The sequence below is a fragment of the Peromyscus leucopus genome, chromosome 4 (genome assembly GCF_004664715.2).
Source record: "Peromyscus leucopus breed LL Stock chromosome 4, UCI_PerLeu_2.1, whole genome shotgun sequence".
In the NCBI taxonomy this organism is placed as follows: domain Eukaryota; kingdom Metazoa; phylum Chordata; class Mammalia; order Rodentia; family Cricetidae; genus Peromyscus; species Peromyscus leucopus.
The window spans coordinates 8,567,266-8,590,866 of NC_051066.1; the positions used below are offsets into that span (position 1 = coordinate 8,567,266).

General features: G+C 54.8%; 1 protein-coding gene across 1 annotated transcript in view; it reads right to left on the reverse strand.

Annotated features, from left to right (window-relative positions):
• Prrx2 (paired related homeobox 2) overlaps nucleotides 1–21,960 on the reverse strand; it is a 38,037-nt gene extending 16,077 nt beyond the window's left edge. Inside the window, exon 1 of the mRNA XM_028884806.2 lies at nucleotides 21,575–21,960. Within this exon, the coding sequence (XP_028740639.1) occupies nucleotides 21,575–21,818 (244 nt within the window). The 5' untranslated portion in view covers nucleotides 21,819–21,960. The remainder of the gene's footprint in view (nucleotides 1–21,574) is intronic.
• Between the last annotated feature and the right edge of the window lie 1,641 nt (nucleotides 21,961–23,601).

A 23,601-nucleotide genomic window follows, 5' to 3' on the forward strand; every position in this document is an offset into this window, starting at 1 on the left:
CGCAGGCAAATACTCACACATAAAAATAAATAAATCTAATACGATTTTAATCAACTATTAATTAAAACAAAGAACGCGAACCTCATTCCTCCACTGCAAAACAGGCCATGTCTTGCAACCTCAGTAGCCATCTGTGGCCAGGACTGCACGGGACAGAGAGAGTTTCCATTATTACAGAGAGCAATGGAGAGGGGCTCTGGAGATCAGAATTCTCCTTTCTTTTTTATTTTTATTTTACTTTTTTTTTTTTTAAGATTTATTTATTTATTTTGTATAGAGCATATACACCTGCAGGCCAGAAGAGGGCACCAGATCTCATTACGGATGGTTGTGAGCCACCATGTGGTTGCTGGGAATTGAACTCAGGACCTCCGGAAGAGCAGTCAGTGCTCTTAACCTCTGAGCCATCTCTCCAGCCCCCCAGATTTCTCCTTTCTAAGGAAAAGAAACAATGGACAACAGCAGAGCCTCTCTATACATCCCTCACGACTGTATTTGTTGTTTTCTTCCATATCCTGCCTGTCCTATGCCCCTGGCCACACAGCTACCATGAATCTTCTCAGAACCCCATTTTCTCTTTTGGTTAACAGGCCAGGATTCGGAGCAGACATACCAGGGACAAGGTATACACCTACATGGGCTTGAACTGTACAACTCCACTGTCAAGACCAATAGACCCCCTCCAGCCATGTGGCAGGTACCCCATGTTCATGGTCAATGGCTGCATTCAAGTCCTGGCTTCCCCTGCCAGCTCTGGGAACACCGGGCTTCGCTTTTCTGAGTCTCGGGTTCCTTACTAGGAATAGGGAGAGTGGTCTCTGAGCACTTACATGCCCGGCATCCAGGATGTGCTGGGGCAGCACAGGTCATATTCTGCAGTGGGTGTTTTTATCTTGACATCTCATGGAGCTGATTCAGGTGACCGGGGGACATCAAGCTTCTCAAAGCAAGTGGCACTGAGCTAGGCTGACACAAGGTGCCTGACAGTCAATCCCCGCCACCCACACCTGTCCGGGGTTTTAGCTTCTTCACACTCCTCGTGAATGGTGTCATCACGTCCCAGGGGAGACACTGTATTTTCTTACCCAGTCAATCTCCTAGGATTTTCTCTTGTGTAAGAGGAAAGGCATTCCATCTCTTCTTCCTTCAGCTGGCTTTCAAAACCATGTCGATTGGAGGCCTTGCGTCCCCATCCCCAGCATTTTCTTATGTCCAGCTGTCCAGAATAAGCTAGGCCACAGAAGTCTGAGGGGATTCACTGAGCACAGTGGGGAAGGATGCTGGATGCTTGGACCAGGCCGTGGGGCTCAAATCTCAGTCCCCCTCGCTGCTGGGGGACCCGGGGTCAGTTATGAGTGCACGTTCCAAGTTTCAGCCTAGCACAGAGGGCAGCAGAAACACCTCCTGTACAGGAGATGAATTAATAATACACGGGCTGTTTTTAAAACAGTGCATGGGCACACGCTGGTAGGATTTGCTGAAGGAGGCGGAGGCAGGAGGATTATGAGTTCGAGGCCAGCCTGGGCTACATATTTTGCCGGGCGGTGGTGGCGCACGCCTTTAATCCCAGCACTTGAGAGGCAGAGCCAGGCGGATCTTTGTGAGTTCGAGGCCAGCCTGGTCCACAGAGCGAGATCCAAGAAAGGCGCAAAGCTACACAGAGAAACCCTGTCTCGAAAAACAAAACCAAAACAAAACACCAAAAAACAGTGCATGGGGCACAGCACTCTACAGTTAGGGGATTTATTTATCAGAAGGTGATGTGAACCCTTTCAAATCCCACGGTTCCGCCACGTGAAACAGCCACCATCTTCACCAGCTCAGCGGTGCCTACTTATGAGAGCAGAGGCCGGGCGTGGCCATTGACATTGCCTCACGGAGGAAATGAAGGTCCTCGACCCCTCACCTCCCAAGAGTGTGCAGTTTTCCCTAACAGCACTTGGTCCGATCGTCTCCAAGAGGTGAGAAGGTACACAGACTGGAGGAGGTTAACTGGGGGGGGGGGGGGGGGGAGCTCCATCTGTGAAGCTATGGGGAGGCTATCATCCCGGCCTGGTGAAGACTTTTCAGTGTGGCTGCTTTGGGGTCCCCCACTCCTGTAAGCACCCCTCACCCCTGCCCTGTAAGTAAGCCCAATACACTCACTGGCTCCCCAGGGTGGACTTTTGTGGAACGGAACTTTGGTTTGACAATCTTATGAGGAAGAGGTGGGTGTTGCTTCTATCTTCCCCCAGGGGAGGAATTCCAGAAACACCCACATTTGCCATGCTGTCTGTGCAGCCTTTAAGCGAGTCACTTTAACTGCCCTCTCCAAACGGCTGTTTCTAACTTGGAATTTGCAGAGACAAATGTCTTGGGACACAGAGGTCTCCTAGGCGGCAGCAGTTCTTAGCATCTCAGAGATCAGCTCTCTGCTTCCCAGGACACTTCATGGTCAAAGGAGTACAAATACTGACACACACATGTGCATGAGCACGCACGCACACGCTCGCGCGCGCAGGCACACTCACATGTGCACACACACTGACGTATGCACACATGCACACACATGTACACACACACATTAGGGCCCTCCGGTGTATCGCTGAGCCAAGTCTCAATGAGACCCTTGTGCTGGTCTGGTGGACGACAGACAACCCCACAGCACAATCAGGGTTTCAAAGCTGCACCCCCGCTTCTCTCTTCCCCTCCCCAACTGAGGGTCCTTGAGGTGACTCAGCTTTGAAACAGCTTATGCAGGACTTCGCAAAGAAACCGGGGGCGGGAAGACCCCCAGCCCTCGGGGAGCAGGCGCGGTGGGAGGCTGGCTTTTGGGGCGCCCCTTCTTTCAGCTGGCTCCAAGGCCCAGTCCCCGCCACGCCAGCCTGGGGTCGCAGGGCCCCGGGGACCGCGCCCGCAGCCGCCCACCATGTGTGCGCCAGGCCGAGCGTGCGAGCCGCCGGGGCGGCCAGGGCGGCGCCGCCACATCTGGTTCCAGGCGCGGCCCTGGCGCCGGCCTCGCCGCAGCCCCGCGGCCCAGACACCGTTAACAGCCTGGCGCGCCCCGCCCTGTCGCATCCCGGGTACCACCGCCACCCTCCCCACCCCCCACCACAGCCCAGGCGGGGAAACTGAGGCTGGGAGAGAGGCCCTATGGCGAAAAGGCGCAGTAGAGAGGACACTGGGCTAGACCCAATCCTCGGCTATAAGGCCCCTCTGCACCCCCAAGGTCACCCCAAGGTGGCAACCATGCAGGCCCTCCTCCGGGACCATTAGCCCCTGCGCCTAGGGGATGTCAGACTTCGTGGGACGCTCCAGGATCGAGGATGACCCACCGCCATCCCGGCCCCAGCCCAGCAGCAAAGCAAAACCAGGTTCAGTGTTGCTCCTGAGAGCTGCCCTGCCCTACAAAGGCCTTTCTGGTCGTCAAGAGAAGAGCCTAGTTGGTTTGTAGAGAGGACTGCGACCTTTAGGGGCAGTCCCTCACACTCCAGAATCTGGTGATAAGTTGGAGTGAGCTACAATGGGCTACTGAGTGGCAGTCCGGGCACCTCGGGGCTCCTCACAGTTACACAAATGTGCTTGCAAATTACAATGGTTTCTGGGCTCTGGGTCCTGGCACTCCTGCAGAGGGGCCTTTTAAGGAGGTGGGTCACATCAAAGCCAGCTCAGCCAGGTATCATAAGGTCTGGAGTGTAGAACAAAACCAATTTGCAGACTTTGGAGCAGGTAAGAGATTCACCAAGGGCGGTTTAATCCCCCAGCCTGAGAACAGGATGCAGACAGACATTTTTTTGACTTTCCAACTGAATTCACGTGTAGGTACAGAGCGGGACAGACAGTGTTGTCCTTGACCGTGGAGGCCAGGGGCATGACAAGGCTGGGTGGTAACAGAGTGGTCAGGGAGCACCCGGGGCAGCTGACCAGCAGGGACGTCAGAGCCAGGATCACGCTACTAACTGTCTGTCACTTCCTCAGCCTGCCTCTCCAGAAAGGCCCCTTTATGTGGTTTCTGGGGGGCAAACTCAAACTCAAGTGGTCAAGTGTGCAGCAAACACATCGATGTTCTGAATACTGTAAGGGGCCCGTGGCAGACTGAGGCCACTGACCTCTGTCCCCATGCCTCATTTCCACGCCATGCCTGCGTCCTGCTCTCTTAGACCGTAAGCTCTCATGGAGGTACAGATGGCTAAGAACACCCCTTGAGACTCACAGACTAACCCTGGGTCTTCGTCAGTTCTAGCCTGAGCTGGGCCTGACCACCTGCCTGTAGAGTGTCGAACCTCTCCATGTGCTGCAGGGTCACCCCGAAAACTTCACTGTGGGTGCTGTGGCCTTGCCCTAGACCTCTCTGAGCTAGCCTGGATGTGTCCCATCTCCTTGCCAGGCCTTTGCTGGAACAACCTGAGTTCAATTCCCAGAACCCATAGTAGAAGGATGGAACCAACTCCTGGAGTTCTCTTCTGACCTCCATACACACGCCCACTCATGCTTACACAAACACATGAACACCAATAATAATAAATGATAATCTGGGACAGGGAGCTGCCTCCATAGATAAGACTGCTGCACAAGCTTGCACTTCAGTTCAATCCCTAGAGCCCCCACAAAAACCCACAAGCACTAGTGTGTGTCTAGAACCCAGCTGGAAGGCAGAGACAGGGGGGCTGAGTCAGCGGGGACCTCACAGGCTGGCCACAACTAGAGAGACCCTGCCTCAGCTAGATGGAAGGAGAGAACTGACTCCTGAAAGTTCTCCTCTGATCTCCGCATGCGCACCAAAGCACGCGTGTGTCCACATTCACACACATATTGAACACTTCGTTTTGTTGTCTATTATGTAGCCCTGGCTGTCCTAGAACTCACTATGCAGACAGGCTAGCCTCCAACTCCCAAGAATCCTCCTGCCTCAGACTTCCAACTGCTGAAATGACATCATGCACTTCCATGTCATCCTATCCGCCCCTTTTTCTTTCAGAGTACAAAAGACAAATTTATCAGGTAGACTGCAAGTGAGCAGGACTGGGGAGGGGCCCAGCAGCAGCCGAACTCCCAGCCTGCAAGTTTCTCTCTGAACTCTGTACCCTCTCACCGCCGGATTCAGCCATTGCTCTGGTCAACATCAACTCCAATGAGCCAAAGTGTCTGTGCACACCAACATCAGCAGGAGAACATTCACAATTTCATGGCTGGGGCCACTGAGATGTCCTTCAGTGGCTCTTTGGACAGTCCATGACAGAGGGCTGTCACACTGGGAAGGAGGTGCTGTGTTGTGGGGCGCACCCACGATCCCTGCACTAAAGTGGAGACAGGAAGATCAAGAGGCCAAGGGTCATCCTGGGCTAGAGAGTGTGGCTAGAAGGCCAGCCTAGGCTACACAGACCATGTCTCAAAACACAAACATACAAAGTTAACTGTGGTCTGGTGCGCTGGCTCAGTAGGTTAGCAGCCTCTGGGCCTGGATTCGATCCCTGGAACCCATATAAAGGTGAAAGGAGACAGTACCCAGTTATACAGAGTTGTCCTCTGGCCTCCATACTCTTGATGGGGCACACATACTCACAATAATAATAATATTTTAAAATTCAAAAGCCAGTGATGGTGGTGAACGCTTGTAATCGTAGCATGCAGGAGGTAGAGGCAGGGGGATCACCACAAGTTTGAGGTCATCAGGGTTACATAGCAAGACCTGTCTCAAAAAAGATGGCACAGGGCTGGAAAGGTGGCTCAGCAGTCCAGAGCCCTCATTGCTCTCGCAGAGGACCTGAATTCAGTTCCCAGCAACCACGCCTGGCAACTCACAAGGGCACGAAATTCCAGCCTCAGGAGATCCAACACCCCTGGCCTCCAGGGTATCTTGCACACATGTGCAAAGCAAACACACCTGTACATAAATAAATAAGTAAATCTTTTGAAGAGGAGGAGGAGGATGGTAATGACATCGAGGAAGAGCCTTAAGTGCATTAGGAGGAGAAGGAAGCCAATTTGAAAACACCCCATCCAATTTCTACGGCAAAATAATGCGAAACTGTGCAGACCAATGGGACAGTGGTTCCCTGGAAAGAGAGGAGGGGAGGGAGGAGCCTGAGCACAGAGGGCTTTCAGGGCAGAGATACCAGAATGGCAGGCACTCATCACGCATCTGTCCAACCCAAAGAACACTCCCACATGACGAGTGACCCCTCCTGACTGTAGACACCTGGTGGTGGTGTGTGCCTGTGAAGGATGTCCCACCCGGGCAGGGTGTGCCAAGGCGGGGCTGAGGGGCTGGAGAGGTGTGGGAAATGGTTCCCTTCTGCTCAGCTTTGCTTTAAGTCTAAAACTGCTCTAGAAAAACAAAAATCTGCTTGGGAGACTTGGTGGTGCAGGCCAGTAATCCCAGCATGTGGGAGGTAGAAGCAGGAGGGTCAGGAGTTTAAGGCCAGCCTGGGCTACATGAGAGACTCTGTCTCCAAAGGGAAAAGAAAAAAGAAATCCATCTAAAAGGGGTAAAAAGAGGAGCGCTGTCTGGCATTGAGTGGTAGAGCACTTACCCAGCATGCACGAGGCCCTGGAGTTCATCTCCAGCTTATCAAGGGGGAAATTAAAAAAAAAAAAAAATACTGTCTTAGTTAGGGTTTTCATTGCTGAAGAGACACCATGATCACAGCAACTCTTACAAAGGACAACATTTAACTTTGTGGCTCCCTTACAGTTCCACAGGTTCGACCCATTATCATCATGAGAGGGAGGGTGGCGGCGTGCAGGTGGCGTGCGTGGCGGTGTGCAGGCAGACGTAGTGCAGAAGCTGAGAGGGCCACAGCTTACAGGCAACAGGAAGTCAACTGACAGTCACCCTGAGGGAAAACTCAGCAAGAGACCTCAAAGCCCGCCTCCACAGTGACCCACTTCCTCCAACAAGGCCACACCTCTTAACAGTGCTACTCCCTTTGGGGGCCATTTTCTTTCAAACCACCACAAATAGGAAAAGTCACAATCTCTCACCTGGCTCCCAGGAGCAGGGACACTAAGTTAGAAGGATTGCTACATTTCTGGAGCCTCAATCCTCCCACCACTGCCAACTCCAAGCTGATATCATAAAGGTGAACTTGAGCCAAAGCCTATGGAAGCCTCCACCGTGTCAAATCCCACCATCTAATGCCCTGCACGGGCGTCTGTGCCCTTCACCCGCCTGGAAGGCTAGGCTGTGTGGGTTAGACTACGTGCAGCCCTGGTATCCACTGCCCCCTTCAGCCCTTGGAAGGAGGAGGGTGAGGACATGTTGGAGGTGTCCCCAATCAAACCCTATGAGAGGTGGAGCTTATTTGCACAATTCGCCTTCTAAGGGCCTGGCCCCTAAGCTGAGCTGATTTCATTAGCACGTGTCCTGCTCCTCTTTCTGTAAGAAACCCCAGACTCCCTTCGCCAACAATCAGTGTTGGCATCTTTCCAGACAGGAGGGGACTGGCACCAAGCAGAGAAGGGGCTGCTGGATGCCACTTGGGTTCTGAGGCTCTGGATGAGCAGGAACCTCTGCCCAGCAGGCCCTGGCAGGGCGCTGTGAGAACGGAGTGCCCAGCGCCACAGTCCCCTAGGGTAGACCTAGCACAGTCCCAAGGTGAGCCATGAGTCTCCTGGCATTGGCGGCTGGTGCCTCCTTCCTCCTCTCTCTGATCCATCCTCAGCTGTATAGCAGGTTTGCAGCGGGAAAGAGAAATAGAGTTGGGGAGGACCCGAGCCGACTAGCTTAGACAAAACCAGAGCGTGTAACTGGGAAGTGTGGACGGGGTGGTGTCAGGCACACAGCTGGGCCTGGACTTCCATCATAAGCTTTTCTGGCTCTGGCTCTGCCCTTTCCTACAGAGACGGGTCATGCACACCTATGTACAACCTTGAACATCTGGTTCTCCTGCCTCCACCTCCAGATGTGTGCTACCACATTTGGTTTATGCAGAGCTGGGGTGGAGCCCAGGGCCTCCTGCATGCTCCACACGCACCCTGCCAACTGACCGCCTCAGCCCCGGAGACAGATTCCTATTAGATGTAGACGACACCCCCGATACTGCCTGAGCTACAACATACCACGGCCCTTGTCCCCACCCTGGCAGAGCGAGGACAGTGTGCCTCCACCTCTAGAACATCCTCTGTACCCCAAATCTCTGCAGAATCATGCCAGATGGATCCACTTTTGGAATGATTTCTCCTGGGCACCCAGCCCTGTGCCTGCCACATGCCAGTTGGTGGGTCCCTCTGGTAGCTACAGGGGATCTGGGTCTTTGGAGCCTGTCCTGGCAGCAGGGGTCCCTAAGACAGAGACTATCGATTACTGTCCCAAAGCACGGTGCAGCTGAGACTCCATGCTGACCGAGACCCAGACATCTCACAGTGGTTCTCCTGTCATAGGAGCTATTGGAGGAGGTAGGGCTAGTGGCCTGAGGGCTGCACCTGGAGCAGGGAACCCTGAGATGGAGCCCCTCCCTCCCCCAGGCTGTCTCTGACCCAGCTCTCCCCCAGACTTTAGTCTGTCCGCTGTGCCAGAGGCTGAGGGCGGCCCTGGTGACCCTGTAGATGTCCCCTGGAAACAAAGCTCTCCTGTGAGGGCGGAGTCACGGCTGCACTTCCCACCCCACCCACTCCACCTTGGCCCCCAACCTGCCTGCAAAAGGCCAGCTGGACAGACCCTACTCTCTCTGCCCCGCCCCAGGGTGGGCTGGAGGCGGAGGGACAGTTTTTGCCTTAATATGGAGTTAGTTTGGGTTGGGACACTCCCTCATCCCTATGCTGGGAAGATGAGGGTCCCTTGGGACTAGCAGCTGCCAAGGGTGTGTCCATGTGCTCAAACAGTCTTTCTTTCTGATGCAGGAGCTGCCAATAATAGTAACGGAAGTAATAGTAATAATAATAATGGCAGGTACAGAAGCAAGCTATGGGGCAAGAGCTTCCTTTACCACAGCCCCCACCCTGGGGCGGGTGCTGCCACACCTCACCTATGCACTGAGGCTCAGAGGGAAGTCTCTTGCCCCAAGGAGCCAAGCAGCACCAGCCTGGTTCCCTGGCCTCCCTGGACCTCCTCTTCTCGGGGCTTAGACACCGACAGCAATGACTGAATCAACAACCCCTCTGGGAGTTACTGCTCTCTGACCCCTCCCCCCTAAGCCACATCACATCCATCTTCAGAAACTGAGACAGTGGGGGAAGGATCACTTCAGGTAGCGGGAGAGCTACCACTGAGCTCTCCAGAGCCCAGCAGTCTGGTGGGGGGACTCTGAGCTGATCCCAGTGTGCTGAAGGGGCACCCTTCCCACACCCGTCCTCTTGGGAATGGGGCTGCTCTGGCACGCCTCCCTGCCTGGCAGAGTTCCCATCCATCCTGCCTCAGACCTCACGTAGACTGACATCTGGCTCTGATTTGGAGGCTGCGGGAAGGAGGCAGTCGGGGAAGCCAAGAGCTGGGCAGAGGAGGTTCACCTGGCCGCTTCCCTGCCCTCTTTGAGGCCCCCTACTCTGTGTATTTATTTCCCTCTGTCATCTGGAGCTGCTCTGTCTCTGGAAAGGGGAGCCTGCGCTGGCCACCACTTGAACCCTTGAGTCCTGGGCAAAGAAGGAAGCGGGAGAGATGGTCAGAGCTGGAATGATCGCAAATAGCACATCACCCAAGTGTGCGGGCCCCCAAGGCCTAGCCTAGTGGGACATGTGCACGAGCACGTGTGCATGCATGTTCTAGATGTAATGTGAGGGCTGATGCAGCTCCGAGGACACACATCTTATCCACAGATCTGGAAACAGCAATTAATCTCTAATTTGAATTTTTAACCTCAAACACCACATTATAAAAATAGTTGTGTTGTATTTTAGGGATGCCATTTGTCATGAAATTAGCTATGGTTACATGGATGCCACGGAGAATAAAGCACCATGCCTCTGTCTGCATGGGAGCCTCGAGCAGGGCCAGCCCCAGCCAAGCAAGGGGTTCCCGTACAATGGTGCTGTCCCTTCTGAGGGGACCCCCGGGTCACAGGGCAAGCTAGTCAGGGATCCAGGGAATGTGTCCTGTGGGGTGGGGGCCCTGGACTGGGAAGTTAGGTTCAGCAAAGCCACCAAGCAGAGCTTGGTGCCTGGGAGCCGCTCACCCACCCACCCACCCATCATGTCTGCCCCTTCTCAGAGCATCAGAGAGAGGGAACTGGAGTACAAGCCGGTGTGTTTCTGACACCTGCTGGTGTGAGGCAGGCAACAGAAGGTCTCCTGGCGCCTCTGAGTGTCCCTAATGTGGGGGAGCCCTGTCGCCCTCTCTGCAGATGAGGAACTTGGATCTCAGCGCAGGGGCCAGGGCTGGGCACGGTTTGTGAGCAGCAACTCCCAGGAGACTCAGGGCAAGTGCGCCACAGCCGCTGTTTCCACGTCAGACCTTTGTTAACTGTGAGATCCCATGGGGGGGGGTTCCCACACTCCAGACACCCACAAAGGTGGGGAAGTGTCCCCAGTGCACATACATCAAAAATGGAAAATCTTTCCTCTATTCTCTCTCGCAGCACCAAAGGTGGAACTCGGCCTCGGCCTCCATCATGCTGGGAAGGGTCTCTCTACCACTGAGCTACACTCCCAACCTTTTTTCTTCGTTTTTATTTTGATACGAGGTCTCATAAAGTGGCCTACACAAACCTTGAACTCGAAATCCTCCTGCCTCAGCCTCTAGAGTAGCTTCCACTACAGGCCAGCACCACCAGCCATGGCTCTAACAATGGCCGCTCTTTTTTGTTTTTGTTTTCTTCCATTTTTTTTTTTTCGACACAGGATTTCTCTGTATAGTTGTGCACCTTTCCTGGAACTCGCTTTGTAGACCAGGCTGGCCTCGAACTCACAGAGATCCGCCTGCCTCTGCCTCCCGAGTGCTGGGATTAAAGGCATGCGCCACCACCGCCCGGCACAATGGCCACTCTTGAAGGAAACATTCTTGGAACATCCCCTGCCTCTCAGTCCTGCTTCTGAAACAGTCAGGCGCCCTCCCCAACCCGAAGCCTCTACATCTCTCTTCCCTCCCCCAGCACCCTCCGGACCCCTCTCTTCTTACCTCACTCCAGCTCTAGGTCCCTTCTGAGATCTACCTTCTCCAGAGACCTCCCTCAAGTGTCCCTGCTGGCGCTAGCCAGGCAGCTCCATCACCCCAGGACCCAGCCTGGGCTTGGCATGAGTGAGACACACAAGATAGGCAAGGAACAAGGGAACGGTTACAGGACACTGCCCTCACTTCCGGTGCCTCGACACAGCAACTAGACCCCTCTAGAGCCGCCCCCCAGCAACAGCTCCATTTAAACAACGAACCTGCTTTCAGCTGCCATCAGATCTGGGCCTTTTCTTTTTTCCATTCCCGATGAAACCAGAGTAGCAGTTTTTACTTCTTGTCTCCCGTAATTTCCCACTTAGAGTTCTGACACTCTCCTGCCCGGGTTGTGGTGCCCAGGAAACGAGCTCTGCGGGAGACGCTGGGCCCCCAATTAAAACAGAATGTCTCAGGAAACTCGCTACCCCCTTCCTCCAGCACTGCAGGACCCCAGCCCCAGCCAGGCCCAGCTGGGGGCCTCGTGAGTCTCCTGGAAGCAGATTCTTGGTGGGAAGGGGGCAGATAGAAATCCAACCCTGACAGGCTGGGGCAGCATCCAGAGAGGACATCGTAGCAACCTGGCCATCTGCAGCCATGCACAGAGTGACATGGCCACTGCAGTCCCTAGGGAACGATGCAGAAGTCACTTTGGCTCCCTGAGCTGTGAGGTGGGGACAAAGCTCCACCTCACCTCGGGCTGCCAGGTGTAGAATGTGGAAGGCCACACTGCCCACCTGCTGGGCTCCAAGCCCTCAAGGGCAAAATATGGCCAGGTCACCGGTGTATGCCAACAAGGTGTCTATGTACAGAATGAATAAAAGTCCAAATAAATGAACATCACCTACCTTTCTTTTTTATTTTATTTATTTATAGTTTACGTATGAATGCTCTGCATGTATACCTGCACACCAGAAGAGGGCATCAGATCCTATTATGGACAGTTGTGAGCCACCATGTGGTTGCTGGGAATTGAACTCAGGACCTCTGGAAGAGCAGCCAGTGCTCTTAACCCCTGAGCTATCTCTCCAGCCCCTACCTAGCTTTCTTAAACGAGAGGGCAGACACAGTGTGGAATCACTGTCTCTCGGGATGGCATAGCATCCTTTGTGTGGCTTGGTCATGAAGGGAAGTGAAGCAAGGTGCCAGTATGTAGCCAGTGCTGGCATGTTGCTCTGCACTTTCCCCCTTGGTGTGGGAACGGGCCTTCCTTCTCCACATTTGAGCTGTGGGACTCAGACTTAGGATTCTGGAGGGGACGTGGCCTCCTGGCCCTGTCTTCAATAGTGTGTGCAGCAGTGGCCCTCTCTGGCTGCTGAGGACCAGAGTTGGTGGTGGAGGGAGCTTCTGCAGGGAGCTTTTTGAAGGGCAGGAGATTCACTCTCCTCCAGCTCCGAAGACTAGGCTGACCCTGCGTGTGCAGGGGCAGCAGGAAGCCCTCTGAGCAATGCAACAGTATCACCCTGCTGGCCCAGGGCCTGGCCAGGACTCCAAACAGGATCTCCGATTGCTAGTGCTTTGAACCTATATCACCCCTAAATGTCAGGGCTTCGGTGTCTGCCACCCAGTGACACCGCCTGCTTGCATACAGACCCTCAGATTACAAATCCTTATCGGTGAGAAGGGAGGGCGAATGCCTAAGCCTGAAAGATACAAAGAAAAGGAGCAGCTTGGCCCCACGGGTGTGGGATGAGGCCAGCCCGGGGTGCCCTGACCTGTACCCTGCATGCTGGGTGCCCACTGGCTAGACCAACCACCCAAGCGCCCATCTTGGGAACATTAGGGCTGCTGTGAACAGATGTTTTCTGTTACGTGTTATTTGTTAGTCTAATGAAAGGAGGTGCGCTGGCTTTCAAGACCTCGCTGGTCTGCGGGGTTTTATGTGGGAAGCCTTCGCAGAGATCTGGCGGCGGGGAGGCTGCAAGGCCCCTGCCAGGCGCGCCCGCCCCGCGGCTCTGCTTTGATTGCGAGGTTTGCAGCCATCCGAGTGGTAATTCCAGCCCTGGTTAAATGTCATTTTTAATAACGCCGTCCCTGGCATGTGAATGGCTGCGCCCAAGGCAAGAAGGGAGGCTGGCATGGGGGAAGAGTCGTCGGGGAGGACTGACAGGGAGGAAGGGTGGAGGGACGGATGAAGAAAGTCTGGAAAGAAATGGCTATCCCATTGGGTACTGTGTATACTCATGCCCAGGGGACCCCTCCCTCGGGAGAGCCACAGGGGGAGTGATGGGCAAGACAAGGGAGGTAGCAGAGAAGAGGGTCTCAGGATGACGGAACCAGAGCGACAGAACCCAGCTCACGTGGTCCCTGGCCACGTGACCCCACACCTGGAGGTGGTAGAGGGGTCAGGACACTGGGGGTGGGGATCCGTCCAGGACTCAGCCGCATCACAAGCTTTATCTCAACCTCTCAGGATGCCTTGGGCTGGCACGGGGCAGGTGGGTGGGCAGTGCAAACCCAGCGGGTAGATGAAAGCAGCCGTCCTGTCTAGACCTTGGGGCCCCGCTCTCCCGCAATCGCCCTTCCAGACCCTTCGGCTTCGTGTTTTCACGGCACCCTACGCAACTGCTCCATCTCCAGAGGGCGGTCTCTCAGTCAGGAAAAGGAAGTGACAAGATGCAGTTGGCTCTGGAAGATCAGTCATTAGCAGGCCATTCTGGGGGCTGGGGCTGTATCTCAGTTGGTGGGTGCTCTGCCACGATGCGCAAAGCCCTGGGTTCAACCCACAGCAGGAACCCCAGAGTTGGGTGGTAGAAGCAGAAACGTGAGTAAGCATTCAAAGTCGTCCCTGGTTATAGAATGACTTCTAGTCCAGCCTGGGCTACACGAGACTGTGGCCCTAAAAAACTGAATCAAACTAAAATAAACACAAAATCTTGCAGGGAGGGGACTTTCACATGCAGGAGCCTGGGGACTCTGGCTCCCCGGAGTCTGTAAATACACTTATCCAGCTTCCCAGGTAAGTCCTGGAAGCTCATCAAATATAGCCAGAGACAGACAATCCAGTCTGCTTCTTCCACACACAGGGCGCAGAGCCCAGGCTCAGAGGCAGTGGCTGGGTCACACCGGGGAACACTGATTTTCTGACCCTGCCAGAGGCCCCTGCTACATCTTCTTGGGCAGCGATGTCATGGAGATGACATGCTCTCACCTGCCACATCTTGAGCTACTGAGGGGTTTGTTCTGCTCTGGGGTCGGAGGGAGCAGTGTCCCTCTGTGGAAGCTTCCAGACCACCCGGTCCCTGAGCCTGCTGCTCCTCTTTGAAGACTGCCTCCGAGGCTTCAGCTCAGCCCCTGCCCCGCTCAGCCTTTCAGGCCCCCCTTTCCTGTACCCTCCCACTGACCCACCACCAAAGACTAAAGATGGCCTGGCTGCTCGTCCCACACACAGGCAAGCAGAATCCATCTTAAAGAAAGCCCCAAGCTAATCTCTTCCAGAGAGCGCTTCATTTTTAGGGCACAATAAAAAATATCATTACCCGTGGAGGGCCCCATGTGGATGGCGTCCTGTCATCACCACCCGACCCTCCCGAGAGTCAGTCAGGGAACAAACAGATGTGGTAGAAACCCAAGCTCGGGCAAGCAGGACATCGGTGTTTCCAGATCTCAGGGGAGACGAGAGAAGCAAGCCGTGGTCGTGGCCCAGGGGTTTCTCTGCTGTGCTTGGTAGACCAGTCAGCCATGGAGGCCGTGGCTTCTAACTTGACAAGCCTGGCCCTTCTCCGATGACCAGTGGGTGCTGATGGTGCCCAGTCTGTGGCCCTGACCACATTAAGAGCATATGGAGACATGCCCACTCCCAAGTTCTCTCTGAACAGGAAGGCTCACAGCTCTCTCCTACTCAGCACCTTATAAGGGCACTTAACCCTGGGCCCATGTAGTCAGGTAGCTCTGCCACTCTCTGGGGGCCTGAGCTAGCCTCATCCAAAAAGCCTGGTAGGATTATTTGGGCCAGCTGGAGCCTCACATGCCCACACCAGGTGGGGTGTGTGTGTCACTCTGTGGCTGTGAGTCCAGGACAGCCAGCCCACCATGTGGTCCCCAAATGTTAGCAGGTGACAACGTTCTCACCCCCAAACTACAAAAGCGAAAAATGGGGAGGCAGTTAGTGATTTTTTGTTAGCTGGGGAACTTTCTCTACGGCAAGTGAAAGGCTCATCCCCGGATGGAAAGACGGCACTTGAGACGGACAGCCGCTGGGAGTCAGTCTCTTCTTGGCACACACTCCATCTGCTCTATGCCAGGTCCAGTGCTTGGCAGAGCAGGTCCGAAGGGCCTGAGGCTGAAGGACTGGATCTGTGGGCAGGCCGAAGACCGGACGGGAATGGGGAGCTGGGGGAGGGGCCTCCTGTCACACCCCTGCACAGAAACCCTCAACAGCTGTCTGGGGTCTGTGTCTGGAGATGGGTGTTGGGAAGGGAAGAGACAGCAGGCTCCCCACTTTCCCATCCCTAAACTCCCCTAAAGCTGGACAGCTGCCCCTCTCTCTCATGCCCAGGTCTCAAGGCTGGACGTGTTCATTCTCTCCCTCCCCGACTGCCTCACGGCCCCGAGTGTACCCCCACCTGTCAGTGGGTGTGAGGCAGCCTCGGTCCTGTCACCTCAGTTATTTCCAAGGCTGCAAGGTGATTTGGGACAGACACACCCAGGGTGGAATCCGGGTAGGACTAATGTGAGAACGCTCTTACACAGATGGTCTTCTCTGAGCCTCAGTTTTCCTCTTTGTAAAATGGGGATAACCACGGACCCGTGTCACAGGGCTGAGGTGAGGTCCTAGCCACTCTCTACCTGCCTCACGCTGCCTTCAGCCTCTCTCCACACACTCCTGCTTGCCTCCCTCTCAACCCCCGAAAGAGGTGGCAGCCAGAATCTGCCCCCCTTTTGGATGCAGGGTCTCATAGAACCCAGGCCGACCTTGAACTCACTATGCAGCTAAGAGTGACCTTGAACTGCTGACCCTCCTGCATTCTCTCCCTCCTGCTAGGGTTACGGGTGTGCACCCAACTCGGTTCTGTGTGGAGACAGGATTTAATGTGGGCCTTGTGCATGCTAATCAGGCGCTCTACTCACTAAGTTACAACCCCAGCACCCCGGGATCCCTTCCCTAGGGAATACACCAGCTCCCCTTAACCTCAAGACTGCCTCCACCCAGGGTCAGCCCCAGTTCTTTGGAATGGCGGCGGCATCAGAGTTCTGCCTGGTACTCCTAACATCACACCCCTGCTCGGGACAAGCCAGCAGACATCCATCTTTTTTTTTTTTTTTTTTGGTTTTTCGAGAGAGGGTTTCTCTGTGTAGCCTTGGCTGTCCTGGAACTCTCCCTCTGTAGACTAGGCTGGCCTTGAACTCACAGAGACCCACCTGTCTCTACCTCCTAAATGCTGAGAGACATCCATCCTTTCTATCCAAGTGCTCAGAAACTCCATCATGCACACAGGGTCCTACCCAAAACCCTCCTCCCCGTCAGTCCTCCAGTCCCCCACCTCCTCACCCCCTCTGCTCCCAAGCCCCACAGTCAGTCTCCCTCGCATCCAGAGAGCTCTTGCTTCCAGCTTCTTCCACCCACATACTGGCCTAGACTTGGGAGTCCCAGTGCCAACCTGACATCCTGTCCCAGCTTCGAGACCTGGGGCAGGGTGTTCCACATCTCTGGACCTTCAAATTATGAAAACCATAATCCCTGTAAATCCTTTGAGGAGCTTTCTGGAAACTCTGTATTGAACACCTACCATGTGTCACACAACTGCTTAGGACTCGTCCCACTCCCATAAGGAACATCCCTTGTTCCCATTCTACAGATGACAGCCTGGCAAGATGGCTCAGTGGGTTCGAGTGCTTGTTTAGAAACCTGACAACCGGGGCTGGAGAGATGGCTCAGTGGTTAAGAGCACTGACTGCTCTTCCAGAGGTCCTGAGTTCAATTCCCAGCACCCACATGGTGGCTCACAACCATCTGTAATGAGATCTGGTGCCCTCTTCTGGCCTGCAGGCATACATGCAGGCAGAACACTGTATACATCTAAATAAAGAAGAATAAATTGCCGGGCGGTGGTGGTGCACACCTGTAATCCCAGCACTCGGGAGGTAGAGGCAGGTGGATCTCTGTGAGTTCGAGGCCAGCCTGGTCTATAGAGCTAGGCCAGGACAGGCTCCAAAGCCACAGAGAAACCCTTTCTCAAAATACCAAAAAAAAAAAAAAAAAAAAGAAAAAAAGAAAAGAAATAAAGAAACCCAACAGCTGTAGCTCCAAGTCCAGACTAGTTTGACGTCCATACGTTCCTAGAACCCACAGTGAAAGGAAAGGGGAGCTCCAACTCTAAAGCTGCCCTCTGACCACACACACACACACACACACACACACACACACACACACACACTTTTTAAAATACTAATCATGAATTAATTAGCACATGACCTAATAATTCCGTGTGGAGAAGCATACCTCAAAGAATTCAAGGCAGAGACCTTTGAAGCTGTACCCACACTCACAGAAGCACTACCCATCATCACTGTCCACTAGTGAATGAAATGACAGATGAAATACGGGACATCCACACAGTGGAACACCATTCAGCCTTGACGGGGAAAGGCGTTTGAACACATGGCGCATGGATGAACTCCATGCTTTCTACACGAAATAAGCCAGACACAAAGGGACAAACACTGGAGGGACCTCCCATGGTCAGGTTCACAGAAAAGAAGGTAAAATGGGGACTGTGGGGAGCCGGATGCAGCAGAAAGGGACCTTTGCAATACAAGGACGTTGCTGGACTGAGCACTCACGAATGGGCCGTGGTAAATCCCGAACTAACCATGTGTTATCATAGCAACAATCAACTGAGGGTAGAGCACGGTATATGCCGTGTGGGCAAGAGGATCAGGAGTTCAAGGCTAGTCTCAGCTATGTAGCAAGCTTGAGGTCAGCCTGGGCAACATGAGACAGTCTTAGGAAGCCAAAAATAAAAATGAAATGAAACCTGATAGATTGAAAGTCTACCAATCTCTGAAACCCAACGATGACTCAGGACTTCCAGTTGGCCCTCTGGTCCTGTTTAGCAAAGGGGTCCCCCACCCAAGCTAGACCCACCCCAATTACCAGCTACCACTCAGCTTACAAGGGCCCCAGCTCCCCCAGACCTCGTCAGATTCCAGGTGTCCCATCACCCAAAATCTACACACACGATCCTCTTGAGGTTCACTTAGTCTCCCTGGAAACCCAGCATCCTATGCTTCTCCAAGCAGGTACCAGCCCTGAGCAGGGCCCAGCCTGCCCTGACTCAGGCCTCTCTGCCTAGCTCCTGGGGCCATGTTTATTTTCTCAGCGTGTCCATGGCCTGGTTTCCGCCTTGCCCACAGGAAGGGAACGCTTTCAAGAAACTCGAGGTTATTAATGTGGTTTCTTTTGTTGTATGCCATCGCATAGGCAGAGAACGAGGGTTTATTTTCCTAACGTGCTTGGCATAGCTCAGCATTTGATTCCGGAGGAACTCGAGACCCTGGTTTGTTCTGAGTCACTAGCGAAGCCGCAGCCTGCGAAGCCAGTTCTGGGGGGAGCAAGGGCTTGCAACATCATTGGCAGACATGGGCTGGGTCTACCGGTGGCTTTTAAAAAACAAAACAAAAGGATTTTAGTCTGTTGTTTGGTTGATTCGTTTGGCTCGGTTTTTTAATTGGCAGGATGAAACCAGGGGCTCTCACTCATTTGTCCCCCAATGACTGTACTTTTCTATTGGGGGCATCCCCACTCTGCAGAAGCCCCAGGAAGATTGGCTTTCGAGAGTATCTGTGCCCTGGAGGTGGCAAGGGCCCAGGGTTGGAGAGTTCACAGCACAGCCTATGGCCCACATGTGCTGCCCTGGGGGTGACTCTGGTACCCAAGGTCTGTCTGCTTTCCTTCCTCCCTCCCTCCCTCCCTCCCTCCCTCCCTCCCTCCCTTCCTGTGTTGGGGATGGAACCAGGGCCTTGTGCACACTGGGCCTCTAAGCTCCTCCCCCAACTGGTACCCTCTTTCCACCGGTTCCAGCAATTCGGGCTGGGCTCAGGATGTGGAAAGGACAGGTCCCTTCTTCCCGATCTTTGGAGGTCTTGGGACTGTGAAACCAATCCATGGCTGGGGGGGGGGGGGATGACAATTAACGAAAGGACAAACAGGAAGTCACCCCAGCCTCCTTCCTCTGCCTTCTGTTTCTAGATTCCAACCCAGAGGGAAGCTTGGCATGGTACCACTGGACCACTGCATTCCCAGGAGCAAAAGCTGGATGTAGTTTCCAAGACAAGGAGCAGGGGCTGAGTGATTTCGTGAGCCTGGCCTTGGATCTCCCACCTGACTCCACATGCAGCACGTCCTGTGTCCTCAGAAAGCCCAGTGGGCAAGAAGCTGCACCCCAAGAAAAGCCTGGCAGTTCTGACGGATTTCCAGGATGCCGGGTGCCAGATCCTGAGGCTCCAGGGGACCCCACTACTCACCCAGCTGCCAATGGCACCATCTGGGCACTCACACCCTAGCTGACACTTGCAATCTGGGATTCCCCAGGGGGCAAACATCCATCTGGGGACCTTGTAGGCCAGTGGTTCTCAACCTTCCTAACACTGTGACCCTTTAATACAGTTTCTCATGGTGTGGTGACCCCCCCACACACACCATAAAATTATTTTGTTGCTACTTCATAACTGTAATTTTGCTGCTGTTATGAATTGTAATGTAAATACTCTTTGGAGATTAGCCTCTGTTGTAGGCTACATGACAAAGAAATCAGACCTTGTACCGTCTGCTCCCTACCAGGGCCGGCACCTCCGTCCTCCTCCATCAGAACGCCAGTGTTCTCTCTTTCGTCTTCCTCTGCCAATCCCTTCCTTTTTCCCCACCACCTTGATTTTATTTTCCCTCTGTCCTGCCCCACAGCCTCAGTCACCAAGGTGAAACCAGAGAACACTGGGCACATCACACCTCACTTTACCTCTGGCCGGAACTGGCCCCTTTCCCTCCATTTCGCCATCAAGGATCTACAGCTGGCTCCCTGGGCTGTCAGCTCCCTCATCATCCATCACCCAACACCCGAGGGAGGAGGGCAGCCAGGCCCCTGCAAATGGTGGGAAGTGGTCACCAGCATGGAGGGCAGGGGCCTCCCCGGGGGTGAGGAGCATGCATGACTGCCCGCCCGGGAATGCCGCAGTGGATGTTATCAGATGGTGTTCTGTGGATGTCCCAGGACACACATGCTCCTAGCCGAGGTTTCAGACAGTGCCACTGTCCTCTCTCTTGTCTGAAAGCAGAGGCTCCCAGCCTGCCTGAGTACCCCTCCGACCCTGAGACGAGTACAGGAAGTGGAGTGTTTAGGGTGGGTGGGAAGGTGGCAGGATACCAAGTCCTCTTTGGTCACACACTGTTTGGGGATCTAGTCAGGTGTTTCAGCACATCCAGCAGGACAGGAAAGTCTCAGAGCTAGGGGACAGAGGTGGTAGCCTCAGACACCCCTCCCCAGCACCTAGGTGATTTTGACTCTGGCCATCCCCCGCTGCCCTGCTCCTCACCAAAACTGTCCACACTGGGACTTTTGTATCATTAGAATCCTTCGCGCCTAGTCTCGCCTCCGCCAAGCCTATCCCCACATCTTTATTTCCCACCAACTTCTCCCTCTTTTTTGAAAAGCTGAGCTGAGGACTCTACAATCCTGTGTGATGTGTGTGTGTGTGTGTGTGTGTGTGTGTGTGTGTGTGTGTGTGTGTTGGGGGGGGCTATTTGGGTGGACTGTTTGTTTTTAAAGCCCTTTCCAGATGACCTTTAATCTTTGCAGGGGATACAGGCCTAACTGCGAGCTCCTCCACCCGGAACCGAAGGGTGTGGTTGTGCAGGCATGCCCACCCCACACACCCTAAGACCTGTCTTAGCTAGAAGGGGCTGAGCCGAGTTTGACTTGGTGGCTTGGCCCTCCCACAGCCTCAGTTTCCCCAACACCAGCTTCTGAGGGTAAGTGGGTATGGGATGCAAGGGCGGCCAGCTTCCCTAAAGTCACAAGACGGTAAGCAGATCTGGTCTCCTCCGAAGGAGAGGCTTTGGAGACAACAGCAGCTCACCACTGAGCAGTACGTTCTAGAACTATGGCTCCTGCTGTGGACAAGCCAGTTGTCCAGTACCCACAGCAGGGATCCCCCAGCTAGTGGGTTCCTGTAGCCGGGGTCCACAGTCTTGCAAACTGTGTGTCCCACACCCCAGTTCCACAACCGGGGTTCTGCAGCTCAAAGATCCTGTAAGCCACAGGTCTCTGTAGCTGGGATCTCGCCGCTGGGGTGGGGGGCTGGGGGGTCCCAGCATCCGCGGATCCCACAGCCATAGTCTCATAAGCCAAAGATCCCGCAGCCAACGAGTCCCTCCGCCCTGCCGGGAGAGTCCCGCAGCTCAGGGATCCCGCAGCCTGTGAGCCCCACCGCCCGAGGTTCTCAGTGAAGGGATCCCAGCAAGCCCTAGTCCCGCAGCCCAAGTCCCGCCGCCCCGGCCCGGTTCCCACGCCGCACACTCACCGTCCTGCGGCGCCGCCTCGCTGCCGCTGCTGCCCCCGGACGGCTCGCGCGCCGCTCCCTCCCGCGCCTCGGGCCCCGCCACCGGCCCCGCAGCCCTGCGCCCGGCCGCCGCCACCTCCTCCAGGTCCAGAAGGTGGCTCACCGAGAAGTTCTTGCGGGCCTGGGCGCAGTCGCCGGGTGCAGGCGGGGGCCCCGGACCGGGCGCCGGCGGGTCCAGGGCGAAGGCGGCGGCCGTGCTGTCCATGCCCCGGCCGCGCCTCTGCCGGCCGCCGCCGCCTCCCGCTGCTCGCCGCGCCGGCGCTCAAGTCCGTCGGTTGGGGACGCGAACTTTCTGCCCTCCCCTACGGGCGGGCGGGCCGCTCGCTCGCTAGCCAGCGGCCCGGGCCACACGCCCCTTCTCGGGGCGGACCTCGCCCCCGGCTCCCCTCCCCGCGTCCTGCGCCGTCCGGCGGGAGGCGGGGCCAGGACGGGGTCCTTGGACTCCCAGACGTAGTTTAGGATGGCCAAGTCCCGTGGGGGGTATCTCTTTAAATTCCCCCAACCAGGGTCCCCAGAGGTGATGGGTGGGAAATCCGTCTCTTTACGTTGTATATCGGGTGGGTGTGGGGGGCACTCTAAGAAAGTTGACGGATCCCCTCCCCTCCAGCCCACTTCTCTTTAGACAGGGTCTCATATATTCCAGATTAGCTTTAAATTTGCTACGTAGCCAAGACCGGCCTTGAGCGCTTCCCAGCTTCTGCTTCATTGTCCCCACCCTAATGGAAAGAATCCGAGGTTTTTGAGGACCACCCTGTTCCCTCCACGCTGAAAGGAAGGTTCTGGGATGGAGGCCAATGCCATTTCTCTCATCTCCCAGTGGGTGACACTTCTGTGCCGGTCCCCAGCATTCCCCTTAAGGAAACAAAGCTGGGAGGGGTGGATGAGCTTCCCTCCTGGGGGACACAAAGGAGAGACTCATCAAGGGTGACAGATGAGAGGTGGGGGTGGGGGGTAGGGGACAGACAGGTCTATCTTTCCACTTTTTCAAGAAAGCCCAGGAAAATGGCACTGAGAAGAATGGAGACTCTCAGATCACCAGATACTTCAAGTCCTACCCCAAGACTGTCGTGCCCTTCTGTACCCTTGCCACCACCAGAGAGGCATCAAAGAGAACCCACCAGGAGATCTTGGGGGCAGCAGCAGGAAACCCTCCCGAGACCCACCCACGTGGCACCCTGGGTCTCTGCCCAGGGATTCAGGGAGAATGTTGCAAAGGATCTGAGGGATGATCTAGCTTCCCTTCCATTGTATGACAGATGGGGAAGGGGAAGCAGGAGGGCTTGGGCTCCTTCTAGAGCTTGGGAGAATCACTGAAATTACTTGTCCAAGCTGTTGTGGGGCCCAGAGCCTGGATGTGCCATGTTAGGGTCTGAGGGGACGGACGCAGTGGCCACAGTGGCATCCTTCACCCACTCATGTAGTCTTCATTCTGAGCATGTGGAGCCGTGATGTCCTACGTCAGTGCGCTATAGTGATGCTCTGGCTCCAGCCTCCTGTGTTCAGATGCAGGGAGGCAGCGCTTGGACCCGGGGCCAGCAGGTTAGCCCCGCGTTTCCTCCAGTGCCAAATAAGCTATGGAGAGGAGTGAGGAGTGGAAACGAGAGCGAGGAGGTGGCTCCGTTGGTAAAAACGCTTGCTGTGCAAGCGCGACCATTCAAAACTCACGTCAGGCCCGATTACAGCAGCGCCTGCCATCCCAGGCCTCCTACAGCAAGACAGGGGCAGAGAGCTGGGGAAAGACGCTCCGTAGTTGAGTGCTTCCTGCTCTTACAGGGGACAACAGCGGTTTATGTTGGGCAGCTAACAACTACTTGTAATTCCAGTTCCAGGCGGATTCAACTCCTCTACTTATCCACAGGCACCAGCACTCACATGCACATACCCATGGAAGACACACAGACATACATGTAATTAAAACATGAACTCTTTCTTTCTTTCTTTCTTTCTTTTTCTTTTTTTCTTTTTTTCTTTTTTTTTTTTTTTTTTTT